Source organism: Ambystoma mexicanum, chromosome 2p, assembly GCF_040938575.1.
Source record: "Ambystoma mexicanum isolate Mex_15411 chromosome 2p, UKY_AmexF1_1, whole genome shotgun sequence".
Taxonomy (NCBI): domain Eukaryota; kingdom Metazoa; phylum Chordata; class Amphibia; order Caudata; family Ambystomatidae; genus Ambystoma; species Ambystoma mexicanum.
Genome location: NC_090923.1, coordinates 881,463,027 through 881,476,808, shown reverse-complemented (window position 1 = coordinate 881,476,808; position 13,782 = coordinate 881,463,027). Strand labels below are relative to the sequence as shown.

The 13,782-nt window shown below is 46.0% G+C and overlaps 1 protein-coding gene across 1 annotated transcript in view; it reads right to left on the bottom strand.

The window, feature by feature from the left end:
- AP2S1 (adaptor related protein complex 2 subunit sigma 1) overlaps positions 1-13,782 on the bottom strand; it is a 66,853-nt gene that overhangs the window by 20,197 nt on the left and 32,874 nt on the right. The window contains exon 2 of the mRNA XM_069644578.1: positions 8,293-8,442. Coding sequence (XP_069500679.1) covers positions 8,293-8,442 — 150 coding nt within the window. The remainder of the gene's footprint in view (positions 1-8,292; positions 8,443-13,782) is intronic.

The window sequence follows — 13,782 nt, the reverse complement described above, 5'->3', positions numbered from 1 at the left end:
CTGCGCCAGTTCGGACTTGGAGCGTATGGTGCTCCATACAGACTTGAGCCTGGACCTGGCACTTAATTGCAAGAGATTGCGACGAAACCTGGCAAAACAAAGATGACAGAGGGAATCCAAAATGGTGCCACTCTGTGTGACGGAACCGCGCCAGTATGAGGCAGTGCAGCTGGAGGCCGCTTTTCCTGTATGTAACAGAACTAAGGAGGGCTTCAATCCATTCCCTGACAGCCACCACATAGTCCCTGTGCAATACTACACAGACCTCAAAGGAGTGGCAGGTTCACTGCAAGATGTATTCCCTCCCACCTCCCTTCCCCAAGCAAGAAAACTGCCGGGGCCTGATCCATGAGCAGGCTAACGATTGCACCTGGCCTGGGGCTAGGGCTCTCCCGACCGCTCCCCTTGAATGCACCCATACGAAGACTTCACCTATGTGGATACTGTGTGTTCCAAGTAGATTGTGGCGCTTCAAGACGCTGCAAGAGCCATGTGGGTTTATCAGCCCAGTGCACTACTTGGACCAATTGGACACAGGACAAATTGTTCAATGTCTGCACAGGTTTATCACGCACACTCCAAGCAAGCTAAGATTGATAAATTTACAGATAAAAGGCGAGCAGGGGGGGGAGTCCACCGGAGCTGGCTAAAGAAAAGTCCAAACAGCAAAACTTGCCCATGGGAGAAGATTCAGGGTGTAAATGATAGGGGAAGTTGGAGCTGACGTCTCCAAAGACAAGATCTTGGAGCACTATCATAAAGGGTGATTGCATCTGATAGGAAATTGGCAGACAGTGACATAGGAAGAACCACTTAGAGTGCGGGTTGATACTTTATTAACAGCGGCCCTGGAAGATGGAGTTGAAGATGCAGAAGACAGGACGAGAAGGAAGAATATTAAAATCTGGGGCCTACATGAAGGTGAAGGAAATGATGGGTCAAATTATATTTAAAACATGTTGCTACAGGTGATGGGTCCGGATAGGCTGTCAATTATAACTACAAACAGTACAAGCTGAGATTTTTCAAACTTGGAGGGAAGATAAGAGGCAATTCAGATTTGGCGATTTATACGGATTTCACAGGGCTTGTTCATAAGAGACATAAGCAACATGATACAGTGACGGCTCAACTAAAGCAACCAGTGTTAGGGAGAATGTTCCTTTCTGTGCTAAAATTCCTCCCACCTTAGAGACCCTCAGCTCATTTGCTGGATTTAGGACTTTTTAATTTGAACTCCCGAGTGAGTGGGACCTTCTCACTCTCTCATGTGTTTTTCCCCAATTAGGATTTTATATGTTCACTGCTTTTGGAGTCTGACAAACTCCACAGGCATCTGCTTTTTGTATAGTGACACACCGCACCTTGAGTGCAGTGTCTTTAAGAAATCCTTTGGATGTCTCTTGAGGTTTAAATACCTAAAATATTCCTATGTAGAGCATAGTATAACCCATTTAAGGAGTTAACAAAATAAAAATGTTAAATAACCACAAATGCAAGCTTGCAAGCCCCATAGCTTTACCCACATCCACAAAGATTATGTTGTACTGGAACGCCCAACTCATTACTCAATTTCACTCTTGGGGTGTGTTTGTATTGATGTAAGCAGAATGTACTAAACAGTTTTTATAAAACAAGCCTGCACTGCACAGCCACAAGGAATACTGTTCCTACCCACCTGTGAATGTTCAGGGTCACACTTATCCATTACTCCACCATGAGAATACCTAGCCAATGGTTCTAAGGACATTCTCCCTTTGTCTTATTCCACTGAAGTCTTTATGCCCAAGCAGTTTCCAAATGTAACTTTTGATTTTACCATCTTTTAATGGCATTCTAGCCAAAGGAATTGGAGGTGCATGGGCTGCAGCAACCTTGGTATGCCCCTTGCTAACACAAGAGCAGTAACGTCTCATGAGAACCGTGCTAGGTTTTAGTTATTTTTATCAACATTATGTGCCTGTACCAACTGCCTATATTTCATATTTAAAGTTCACCATTTTACAAGAGCACATTTATTTATTTTATTTTAATTTTTGTGTCGCGCCACATCACCTATAGGCTTCAGAGCTCTAGGTGCATCTCATGAGATGTCAGCAGTCAACTCGCAAGAAACCAGATATTACCACTGAAACAGAAATTCCTAATTTCAACCCGCTCTCAGTTATGTCCCGTTGGCAATCAGCATACGTTCTGATGTCCTCCACTAAGAGATGGTTCTCTTACCTAACCAAAAGAAGGCAAATCAAAGCGGGCTAAACAGATAGCTAGCTATATTGCACTCAACAGTACAACATACTTTCTTCTCCAAATTCGGGGCAGCAGAACTCAGAAAAAACACTCTTTCAACTAACATGCCATAAAAGAGAACCGGCTTGAATTAGAGTGAAAGATACATTTTGGTTCCCCTCGACCTTGAAAACGTCCTTATGTTAGAGACAAACTGGGAGCGTGAAGAGTGGTAGTTTGGCCCACGGGGGCAGAGTCTGGTGAAGGGGCAGAGTCCGATAAAGAGAGAGTAAGGTTGGGGTGGTGCACATGCACTTAGTTGGGCCTAGGGTAATACAACACCGGAAGCAACACAAGATGCAATATATGTTGATATACCCAGTTAAGCTGAGGATTATTTTAAAAAAGGGAAATCCTGGTTTTGAGAGACTCCGGAACATCCGCACCACTGGTTATCATTCAGCTCCAGCAAAAGACACCAGTCATGAGCCCCAGGACTGAAGTCTACTGGTTGGAATGCATTGCAGTAGGCTAGATGGGAAGTGGGCATTTGGAAATGCCTGGAAGGTAATTGAATGTCATTTTGGGAGAAGATGCAGATGTTATGAACAGAAAATACCAGGATTGTATGGACTATTGTAACTTGAATTGTCCGAGTATGCAGACTACTGTGATTCAGCTTTGGGGGCTTGGAACGGAGGCCCTCTCGCTGCTGGTTTCTGCATGGCAACGCAACCTAGCTTTGACTCTCTCCCCCAGGAAGAAGCCTGACTAGCTCCTTGGAGTGGATTTTAAGGAGAGTATACAGGTGCCCCTAGCAATCTACGTCAGGGGTAGTACTAGGTGATCAGATAGCGAATAGTTGAGACAGTGATTTGTTGGGGTGTGTTCAGTTGAATAATAGGGGACAGTGTTTTTGTCTGTCTTGCTGAATTGGGTATTATGGTATGCTGCTGGTACTCCTGGCCATGGAAATGGTTGTAGATATGCATGAGGAGCTGGGTTTGCAGAGTGCTACGTGGATGGGAGAACAAAGTTACACCTGAAGTGATTGATGTTAGTGGTTGATTTATGAATAATACGTTCATGACATTTTTAGGATTTAAATGGCTATGTCAAGAGAAATAGAGCATATGGCTACCTTAGGCACAAGAAGATTTCTATTGCACTGCTACAAGAAACACATCTAGACCAAAGCAGACAGGATGCCATGCTTAAGAGATGGACTGGGTTTGGAGTAGGATCGACTTATCCTACCTACTACAAATGGGTATTTATTTGGATCTCTAATTATGTCAACTTTGAGATTGATAAGGTTGTCAAAGCTATGTAAGGCAGATTGATATTTCTTAAGGGTTGAATTGAAGGGAAACCTATTTGTATGTTAACATGTATGCCTCCAATCATGACATGTCGGCAATCTTAGATACAACACTAGACATTCTGCAGGCCATAGAGATGTCCCTTGGATTTGGGGTGGCGGTTTTATTGTCCACTGGCCTTATGTGGGATAGGCCAGATGAGTATTTCCTGCCAACGAGATATTGATACTAGATAGGTTTACTTTTGTCCGAGTTATGATCCGGGACCCCTTGATGTAATGTGGCTTTTATAATTCAGCTGCAGATGAAGAGTATGTTAAGCCTGAACAGACAAGAGGGTGGGGGTGGGGGTGGGAACGTTGCAGAGGATGGAGAGGAGTGGGATAACATGAATCCTAAGATATGTCGCCTCTATATGTGACGATTTAATATACGTCATTGGAGGGTGCTGTTGAGCAGCCGGTGCATGTAGATGTGAGTTTCTGCTGCTCTGCCGGGGCTGCTGATATCCTGAGAAAAAGATCCTCCTGGCAGCTTCAACCTCCCACCAACTTTGATATTAATACTAGGTGGTGAGCCCCCGCAGAATCCTCAAAAAAACCTGGAGGAAATCAGAGCAGTGAAGCCTGCAAACGAGCGAACTACGTGCAACACACCAAGTCCACCCGCAAGCTAGAGCCACGGCGGGAGGCGGACCAACAGTGTCGCAGGATAAAATGCCGGGACCCTGCCGAGCCAACCACCAGCATTAGGAAGGACCCAGCCCGACAACCGGGAATGTCAACGGACTAGGCTCCAACATTAAACGTAGACTTGTACTCCAGTTCCTCAACAGACACTCACCAGATATTGCCCTCCTAACAGAGACACACCTGGTTGGCACTGAATGCAGGTTTAAGAGAACCAATTACGCATTGGCTTATCACGCAGGATTCTCTCGAGGGGCAAGGGGGATGATGGTTCTACTACACAAGAGGGTCCCATTTCAACTGAGGGAGGTCCAGGCAGATCCAACAGGCCGATTCGTAGTGGTGACCAGGGAAATGTGGGACAACAGCTGGGGTATTGTGGCGGTATACGCACCCCCCCACCACTCACACTCGAGCTCCTAAACGACCTCCAAGCGGCAATGCTTAACAAGCAAGCAGATTTGTGGGTGCTGGATTCAGACTTTAATGAGGTTATGGAGGTTGGTAAAGACAGATCCCATAAGGGCAATAGCAATCTCAACTAAACTGCACTCCACCGCAACGGCCTTGGGGCTGGTGGACACTACACGCAACAGAATCTGGGTTCTTGTTTTTTTTTTTCTAACACACACAAGTCCCTGACCCGGATAGACTACTTCTTTGTCCCACACGGCATGGCACACAGACTGCTGTCCGCAACGTTTCTTGCCAGGGGCCTCTCAGACCGCTGCCCCTGGCTTGTATCGCAAAAAATGGGTGAACCAAACCCAACATCAACTGGCACCTTACCGCATACTACCTCGGCATGCTTGAGTTAATGGAGGGCCTTTCCAAAAAAAAATTTAAAAAAAAGAGGATTTTTCCCTAAATGAGGGCTCAGTCGACAGCCCGATCACGCTATGGGAGGGCTACAAGGCAGTACTTCTGGGGGAAGCTCTCTCCCTGGTGTTGGCTCACCGCCGACAACATACCTGGGAAATAGAAGAGGCAGAGGAACGGGCGTCTAGGAAAGAAGAACAGTTCCACGAATCAGGGTCCCAGGCGTCACAAAAGGGCCTGGTCTACGCGCAGGTGGTCCGAAGATATAAGGTGCTAGACAACGCAAGGGCAGCCCTCTGGACAGTATACAGCCAGTTACACGAAATGGGAGACAAAGCCGGGAAAACCCTGGTATGGTTGGAAAGGAGAGACAGGAGCAAGAGGCATGTACGGGCTATACAGGAGACCGGGAGATAGTTGCTAATAGGGGACTCAGATTGCAGAGGCATTCGCTACTTTTTACGAAGACCTCTACTTCCCCCAGGTGACAGTAACTGAGGAAGGGGGCTCACAATTCCTCAGCTCAATCACAATTCCCCGACTATCGGAACAGCAGACGTATGAACTCTAAACCGAGATCACCGAGGAGGAGGTTGTGTCTGCACTGTCCCAGCTTCAATCCGGCAAAACCCCGGGACCGAACGGCTTACCGTTGGAAACCTGGAAACGTTTGGGTGAACCAGTGATATGTTACAGGTACTGCATGTTCTTACAAAGCCAGAAGAATGGACCACTCCCCCCAGACCTAAAGTAGGCATGTATAGTGGTGAACCCTAAACCTGGGAAACCACCAAAACTCTGTGCCTCCTACAGGACAATATCGCCAACTAATGGGGAGACCAAGGTCCTGGCGCGGGTTGTGGCCAATAGATGGCTAGGAGTTATACATTCCCTCGTAAACCCAGACCAATGTGGATTCATGCCATCTAGATCCACCGAGATGAACTTGCGCAGGGTACAACTTGCCATTGACCATGCCTCGATGATATCAGACCCACTAGCACTCTTAGCCGTAGACTTGGAGAAAGCTTTTGATTCAGCTGGATGGGACGCCCTATGAGACATAATGGGCCTTATGGAATTCGGGGAAAGCTTCATGTCATGCGTCAGGCTACTGTACGAATCTCCGGAGGTGGTGATGCGGGTAAACTGGCTGTCCTCCAGGGCTTTTACACTGGGGCGGGGAACCAGGCAAGGTTGCCCCTTCTCCCCCCTGCCATTTACAAATGCCATTGAGCCACTAGCTATCAAACTCAGGATAACAGGAGAATGGACAGGATTTGTGTGGCCATTGGGAGGGGGGGACGGGGTCTCCCTCTATGCAGACGACCTACTTATCTATATGAGCAACCCGGAGACCTCCTGCCCGGTGGTGTCACGCATCCTTCCGGAATACCAGAGGTTTGGTGGACTTGGGGTGAACAAACAGAAAACAGTCCGCTTTCCTCTTCAGTGAGAAGATGGGGCGATCCCTGGGCGTTGTCCATACTAGGTCTCGGTCCAGCGCTTTGAATATCTAGGCATTCATATAATCCCCAACTTGGATGACTTCCTACATAATCAACCTACAACCAGTGATAGACAGATTTGCAACTGATGTGGTCCACTTGCAATCCCTCTCACCAACATTAATAGGCAAGGTGGCCCTCTTCAAAATGTTGACACTCCCGAGATACCTATATGTCCTTCAGAATGACCCACTTCCCATCCCCAAAATAATCTTCACAACACTGGATAGCATCCTTTGGGGGCTCCTATGGCGAGAGAGAGGGAGGTCGGGGCGGGTGGGGGTAAACACCCTGCATAGCCCTCAAGACCCTGCAGCGCTCGGGAGAGACTAGAAATATGAGATCAAACACACCCCTGCAAGTAGTATAGAGAGATGATAGGGGGATTGTGGAAATTTCTAGGATGGCACAGCGCAAACCTGGATGGAGGCTCACCACCACATCGGCTGGGGAGAGAGACCAGCCCTTCTGGAATAATAGGCCTCTCCCCTAAGTCCTGAAAATGGGTCACTTTGCGAGCTGCGAGGAACATGGGATTCGCACCCTTGCGAATGTGGTACAGGATGGGTGCCTTTTGACATTTGGGGCTATGCAGCAAATGTGTAGTTGCCTACCAAGGATTACTATAGACACCTACAATTAGCACACGCTATTCATGCGCAATTCCCTGTGTTGGAAGAGGTCCCAAAATAGTCCCCTTAGAGGCCAACCTTCTCCATACCAGAATTCCAACAAAGGTTACCTCCACACTGTACCAGGTACTCACTGCTTTTGGGTCCCAGGAGCTGTCCCAACTCGGAGAAAGATTGGGAGGTGGAGGTGTGGGGAAAAGCACTAATGTTCCCACGAGACATTGGAATAGCTCCAAGCTCCGTTTAATTCAATATAAAATACTGCACCAGACTTACTACTACCACGCATCGATAGCACGGTGGGGGGAGGGAGGGAGGGAGGGTAGCAGACAACCAGGATTGACTGAGATGCAGGAGAATAGAGGGTGCCTTCTTCCACATGGTGTGGAGGTGCAATGTAATTCAGGACTTTTGGTGGGGTCCTCAGTTCCGCATGACCCGAAGCTAATACTACTGGGAATCTGGGGGGGGAGGGGGAGAGGGTGGGAGTGGTCTTCGCTAAACATGAATAGACATTCCTGGCAGTGGGACTGGGGACAAGGCTCACGGCTGCAACATGGGGTTCTGTAGACAGAGCCTCAGCTGTCGGGTCAATGAAGTCGACAGATGTGTGTCCCTGGAGAGGCAAATTTACAATGCCTGGGGATGCCCTGGAAAGTTTCAGAAGGTCTGGGGGAAATGGACAGGAACCGTGTGAACTTTAAACAATAAAAGGCCCTGGTGGATGGACAGCGGCCCACCGGACATTGAAAGAACAGTAACTCGTAGCGGTCATCTCCCCGTTAACCCAATACACCCATGTATTCTATGTACTGTCTGATAACTACTGATACGCTGTACCCATGCTCTGCGACCTTTGTTTTCTTTCTGATGTGATCTTTATTATAAAACAAGAAAACAGTTTTATTTAAAAATATATATATATATATATATATATATATATATATATATATATATATACACACACACACACACACACACACACACACACGTCATTGACAATTACAATGGTGACAATTTTAAAACCAATAGACATTTTTTTTTAAACTAGGCTTCAGTCATGGCTGGTAAGCAGATAGATGTACAGCCATACCTCAACAAAGTTGGTGTGTTTTGCATCCCGAACCGTCACAACAGCATGAACCTCTTCAATCAACTTCTGTTTCTCGTCATCATCAAACTGCATGTACCATTTGGCCAAACGAGTTTTTCCTGCACGGTTCTGGATCAGGATAAATCGAATCTGTGTAGATAGTTAGGAAAATCCAAGAAAGTCGGAAATGAAAACTCCCACCGAAACATTTGAATGATGCAGAGCTCACCAAAGTAGAGACAGCACGGCCACGTGAAACAAGTAACTTAATATTTTAAAACTGTCTCTCACTCTGGTTAAAATATTGCAATTATGGAATGCAGCCAACATTTTGGAGGGGGCCAAATAATTTCCAACAGTATGGGATGATGGACATAACCAGACAAATGATGGAGAAATCGTAAATCAATGTGTAGGTCTGGTCCAATAGGCGTACAGGAATATGGACTTTAGACCTTCCTTACCTTGTCATGAAACACAAGCCCTACATGTTCTTCAACGTTATTCCTTTCTTGGCATCATTGCTCAATTGTACCTGTGTTGTGCATCTTTGAAAACATTAAACTTGCTCGACTCTACAAACTTTGCTGGAAGAGTTTTGCTCATAGTATTTTTATTCCAGAATGACCACCCTCCCTAAAGTACAATCAAGTAACTTGTTAATAAAAAATTGTTTAAAGAAATTTAAAATCAGGGCCCTTACCAATCAAATCGTGCTCTCACCCGACTGCCCTTCGGTCCCCTCATGAACCTCTCCAGAAGGAAAAGGGTGCTCAAGGGCATCAAACTTTCTCTGGGAAACGTTATGCAGGCTAAGAACCAGAGCACCTTCAGATGAAAGAAGAGAAGTTTGCCCTAGGTTGGAATGAAACCGAAGTGCTGCCAAACGTGGTGTTTTGCTCCCTCTATGGCACGTTATTTCTGCACTGGAGTGCCATTTCATTTTGACAGAAAACCTGCAGAGAAGCAGACCTCGAAAACAGAAGGGCCGAGTCTGGAGTAGTGGGACGCGGAGGAGGGGGTTGGTTGTGGGGAAGAGAGGTGCACGTCCCTCCCTCTCGAGTAGGGGCAATGCACTATGCTTTAGTATGTTTGGCATGCTACACTATGTTAATTTGCTTCAAAACCGTATAATGTGTACCTTTGTTAGTATCCATGTGTTTTGTTCCCAAATGTATAGTTGCAGAAAATAGGAAAGTGTTCTCGTTAATACCCACCACCATGTCCACTGTGGTCTGTGCATTTCTGTTAGTTTCCATCAGTTAAGCCTAGCCCTATTCACGCACCTCCGTTTTTCCTCTACCAAATTAGATTTTGCAACAGAAATGCATTCTTCCGTTTTAATGTAGTTTTTCTCTGGTTTTGACAATAGCGATTTGCTACACTAGCTTGCTATGTCACATTACTTTACACTATTTCATGTTTGTGTGTTCCATACATCAGCCCTTGTAGATCATACAAGGACCACGTTCTAGTCCCCCTTTGATGAGGGACTAAGATTTACCAATCTTAGGACGCTGCTGGTCGTTCCTCTACTCCAGTCAAATTAAGAAATTGACCAAAACCATAATCAGAGCGATTAACAATAGCAGGTCCAACCTTTCAACCTTGACACCATCCAAAAAGGAATCTAGCAGACTGAGATATGCAGTCACTCAGTCCATTAAAACGCTTTAAAATCGTAAAGTAGACTGGCAAATGTGCATTGACAAGCTGACTACTCCCCTGTTGGACCCCCTGCATGCCTCTTAACTGGACATGTAACAGAGCCTGGGTTGAAAAAGCTGCATCATGCAGATTGACCCCAGAAGCCCCAAGCTTCAACCCAAGAGATATCCAGCCTCCCTTACCACTACAACCATCCTGATAAAACTCCTAACTGGCCTTCAAAACAGCCTGCTCAAGGCTAGAAAAGCCACAGATCAAAGCCCATCGCCAGTTACGAGCGTTCAATGTTCCAGCAAGCTCTGCCTATAGGACCAGGCTATGTGTGGCCTAATGAGTGCATATTCAGCATTTCATCGCTCTGGGCAGAGGGACCAGACTCCACCCGCAGGAAAACACCACACTAGTATGATCTCCTTCAAACTCTGTCTGAAATAGCCCGTGCACCGATCAGAGTGGCGCATCTAATTGAGGCAAGGCATCATTCACAATGAGGGCAAGTTCTTCGAAGTGGCCACAGGGCAACGTGCAGTGGTGTATGTATAACACCTATAAAAATCAACTTGCACACTTCTGTATGTAGTCAATCATCTACAGACATGTCCAGCTATGGTTCTAGAATGTAAACTTCCATGTGTGATCAAATTCTCAGGTTACACGCAACATTCACTAATGTGGAATGGGCATGGGCGCTCTATTTGCACTCCATTTATTAATGTTTTGACATCCTAAACTTTGTGACTTTTTTGGCTTGGCACACAGGGCCTTTGCACACCAGCCACCTCTGCACATAAGCCACTGGGCCACAGAGTGAAGGATTGTGTCCAAGCAGGTTTGGCACACTTATGGTCCGACATGACCTAGCAGTTCGGGCTGGACTACCCCTTTGGGGGTGGGGCCAAGCCTGATTTGCATACGTTGTTTCTCCTTCTGTAATGGCTTGGCAGGTGAAGAACAATGGTCTGGAGGGTTGCCCAGAGCAATATGCCAGAGGTTAAGAATCATTCTAAACCTTCCAGCCATCACCTCTTTTGTTTTGCTATTGTATCCCTAAGTGGGACAAGTTGCTATTTCCACAGCGGCTTCTACACACCACCCCCCCACCCCCCCGCTGCACCCCTGGCCCCCTCCAATTTCTCACTACTCCCACCCCCCTATTTACCTACTCAGTAAATTACTCACTAAGCTGCGATTGCCAGCAGAGGCTATGGCAGCCCTCACCTGTAACTGCTTTTGTGTGTTGGGGAAAGGGTGAACAATCCCATTTCCTGATGGCTTCCATATTTTTAAGAAAACACTCAAGCACATGTGGAGCCCTTCATGCAAGCACGCACACCCTAACAGGCTTTGACATTTGTTGGAGCATGGCCTTGGAACCTAGAAAGGCCTTGTTAGTTTGATACTAAAAGCTACCAGGAGCTAGGTTTGTTCCCCAGGACCACTAGCGAAATGTAAACGTACACAAGTGACGATAAAGAATTTTTGGGAAATGTGTACAAAGGAGCATTAGGACATCTAGAATACATTCAAACGGACACAAACATATAGGTTGCTACTCATGAGGTTGTTAGATTTGTGGTATCCTACCCAAGTAACACCTAGTAACTGGGTGATGCTCAATACCAGCGAGCTGCTTTCAGCTCCCGGATGACCAATGCATTAATTTAATCCGTGCACCAAACTTTTTCATCAAAGATATACATGCATCTACCAAAACATGGATCAGCCACTTGCTCCAAAGTCACCCTACTTCTTCACCAACACCTTTGGCTCTAACCACCACCAGTGATCTCCTACATTCAAGTAGGTAACCCCATATTCACAGTCAACCCTTACCAAACACCATCCCATAGTGCTACCTGAACATGCAGTTCTCCAGTCTGCCTTCAACCACTTCCCTTATTTTTCTTTTCACCACCAAAGACGCAAGTCTGGGCCCAACAAACAATTCTGAAAATTCTCGACACCGAGATCCCACTAGGTTGGTAGCTGGCAATGTGCAAATTCTAAGATACATACTGGTTACTAGTGCTAGTTATTAGTATACGTTTTCTGTTTCATAGGAGATGTAAATAATAGGTTACTATGAAAACATTGAATCATACTCAATTTATTGCACACTGAAAGATGATGGGTTGAGTCGGGCCTGCCTGGATTCTAATTTGTTGAACTGCAGGTCAAATACAAATGTATAAAACTAGCGGTACCACTCAGCAATGGAGGGGTTTGTAGTTGACATGCACGTGGGGGTCTGCTATAGCCATGTGTAGGTTTTGTGTCATAACCTATTTTTGCAAAATCGGCAATCTCCCGAAATCGCCTATAATTATTGCACAGAGCCGGACCGCACTCCACCCCTGTGCAGTGCGAATGGTTGGGGTTGGTCAAATTTCACTATCGCCAGTACACTCAAGGCTGGTATGCCGACCTTGTGTCCTAACGTATGATTGTTGGAAAAGTCAAAAAGTCCACAAATCTCCCGAAATCGCCTATACCACAGCACAGGGCCTTGACCGTGCCCTGTGCAGGGTGAATGGGTGGGGTTGGTCAAATGTCCACACCACCAATATTCCTGAAAATGACTGAAAAGGAGTCAAACTTTTACTCCACATCTATACCTTTACTCCAACCAGAGACCTGGGCCACTCTGCAAGCATCCCATGTTCGTTACTGCTGTAATTGGGGTGCTCATGGACAGGAAAAAGTTCTATTTTGGCAACTTTCCCTCCATAGTTTCTATGGACCCACAATCATTTCTTTGTTTTTGAACCTGTTCTGACTTTTTGAATGGAAGTAAAGCCTTCAGCTTCACTTCTGTTGCCTTTTGCTCAATAGTTATGGAGAAACTGATCAGTCTGTCAAACATCAGTACTGAGATACTAGGTTTCCAGTTTTACCTTTTGTGACTTTTTAACATTGCACAGAACATCTTACAGTGCAGTGCAATGGGGATACTTTTGTATCACCCTAGCTTTTTACACTTGTGATTTTTGGTTACTTTTAGATGGGCCTAAACAAGCTCAGGGCAGCAGATAAATGTTTTCCATTTTTGCAGCATTCGTTTTAGTGTGCACATTCACGTTTACCTTTCATGGCAACTAAACATGGCTAGTACCCTAAAATGGCTTTGCCACAAGATTTCTGCTTTATCTTTGGCCATATTTTAGTTTGGCCTTCTTCCTGCCTTGTCAGGTCAGGAAATCCCTTAGGTCATGCACTTGCTTTCACAGGTTAGTGCTGTCAAAATCTAACATCCCCACCTCCTAAATGACTATCAGTCAGGTTTCCGCCCAAAGTGTAGCATCGAGCCAAACAACCATCCAGGTGGTGGATGATGCTCTCCAAATCATGGATATGGGCGACACATACCTCCTCGTCCTCCTTGACATCTCGGCTGCATTTGACACGGTCGTCCACCGCATCCTTCTCTTCCGCCTTGCTGACAGGATGGGATTCTCTGGCACCGTCGTGAATTGGTTTACCTCCTACCTCGCAAAAAGACATCAGGCTGTCCCGATTAACCTATTACGTTGTAACCGACTGAGGTTTCCTGCAGAGTCCGTCAAGGCTCCATCCTCTCACCAATTCTTTTTAAACTTTACACTGAGTCTCTGGGTACTCTACTCAAAGATCCTAATATAGCCATCCACCATACACATGATACTCAGTTGTACACAAGAGTAAATAGCACGCAGGACATCATTCCTCTCCGCGATTAGCTATCCATCATGTAGTCCTGGATGTCACAGTAAGAAGAAAAAGAGTACGTACAATGTTTTGCTGTGGAGCACAATTTATAGTATGTGAGTGATCAATACTAAAGTG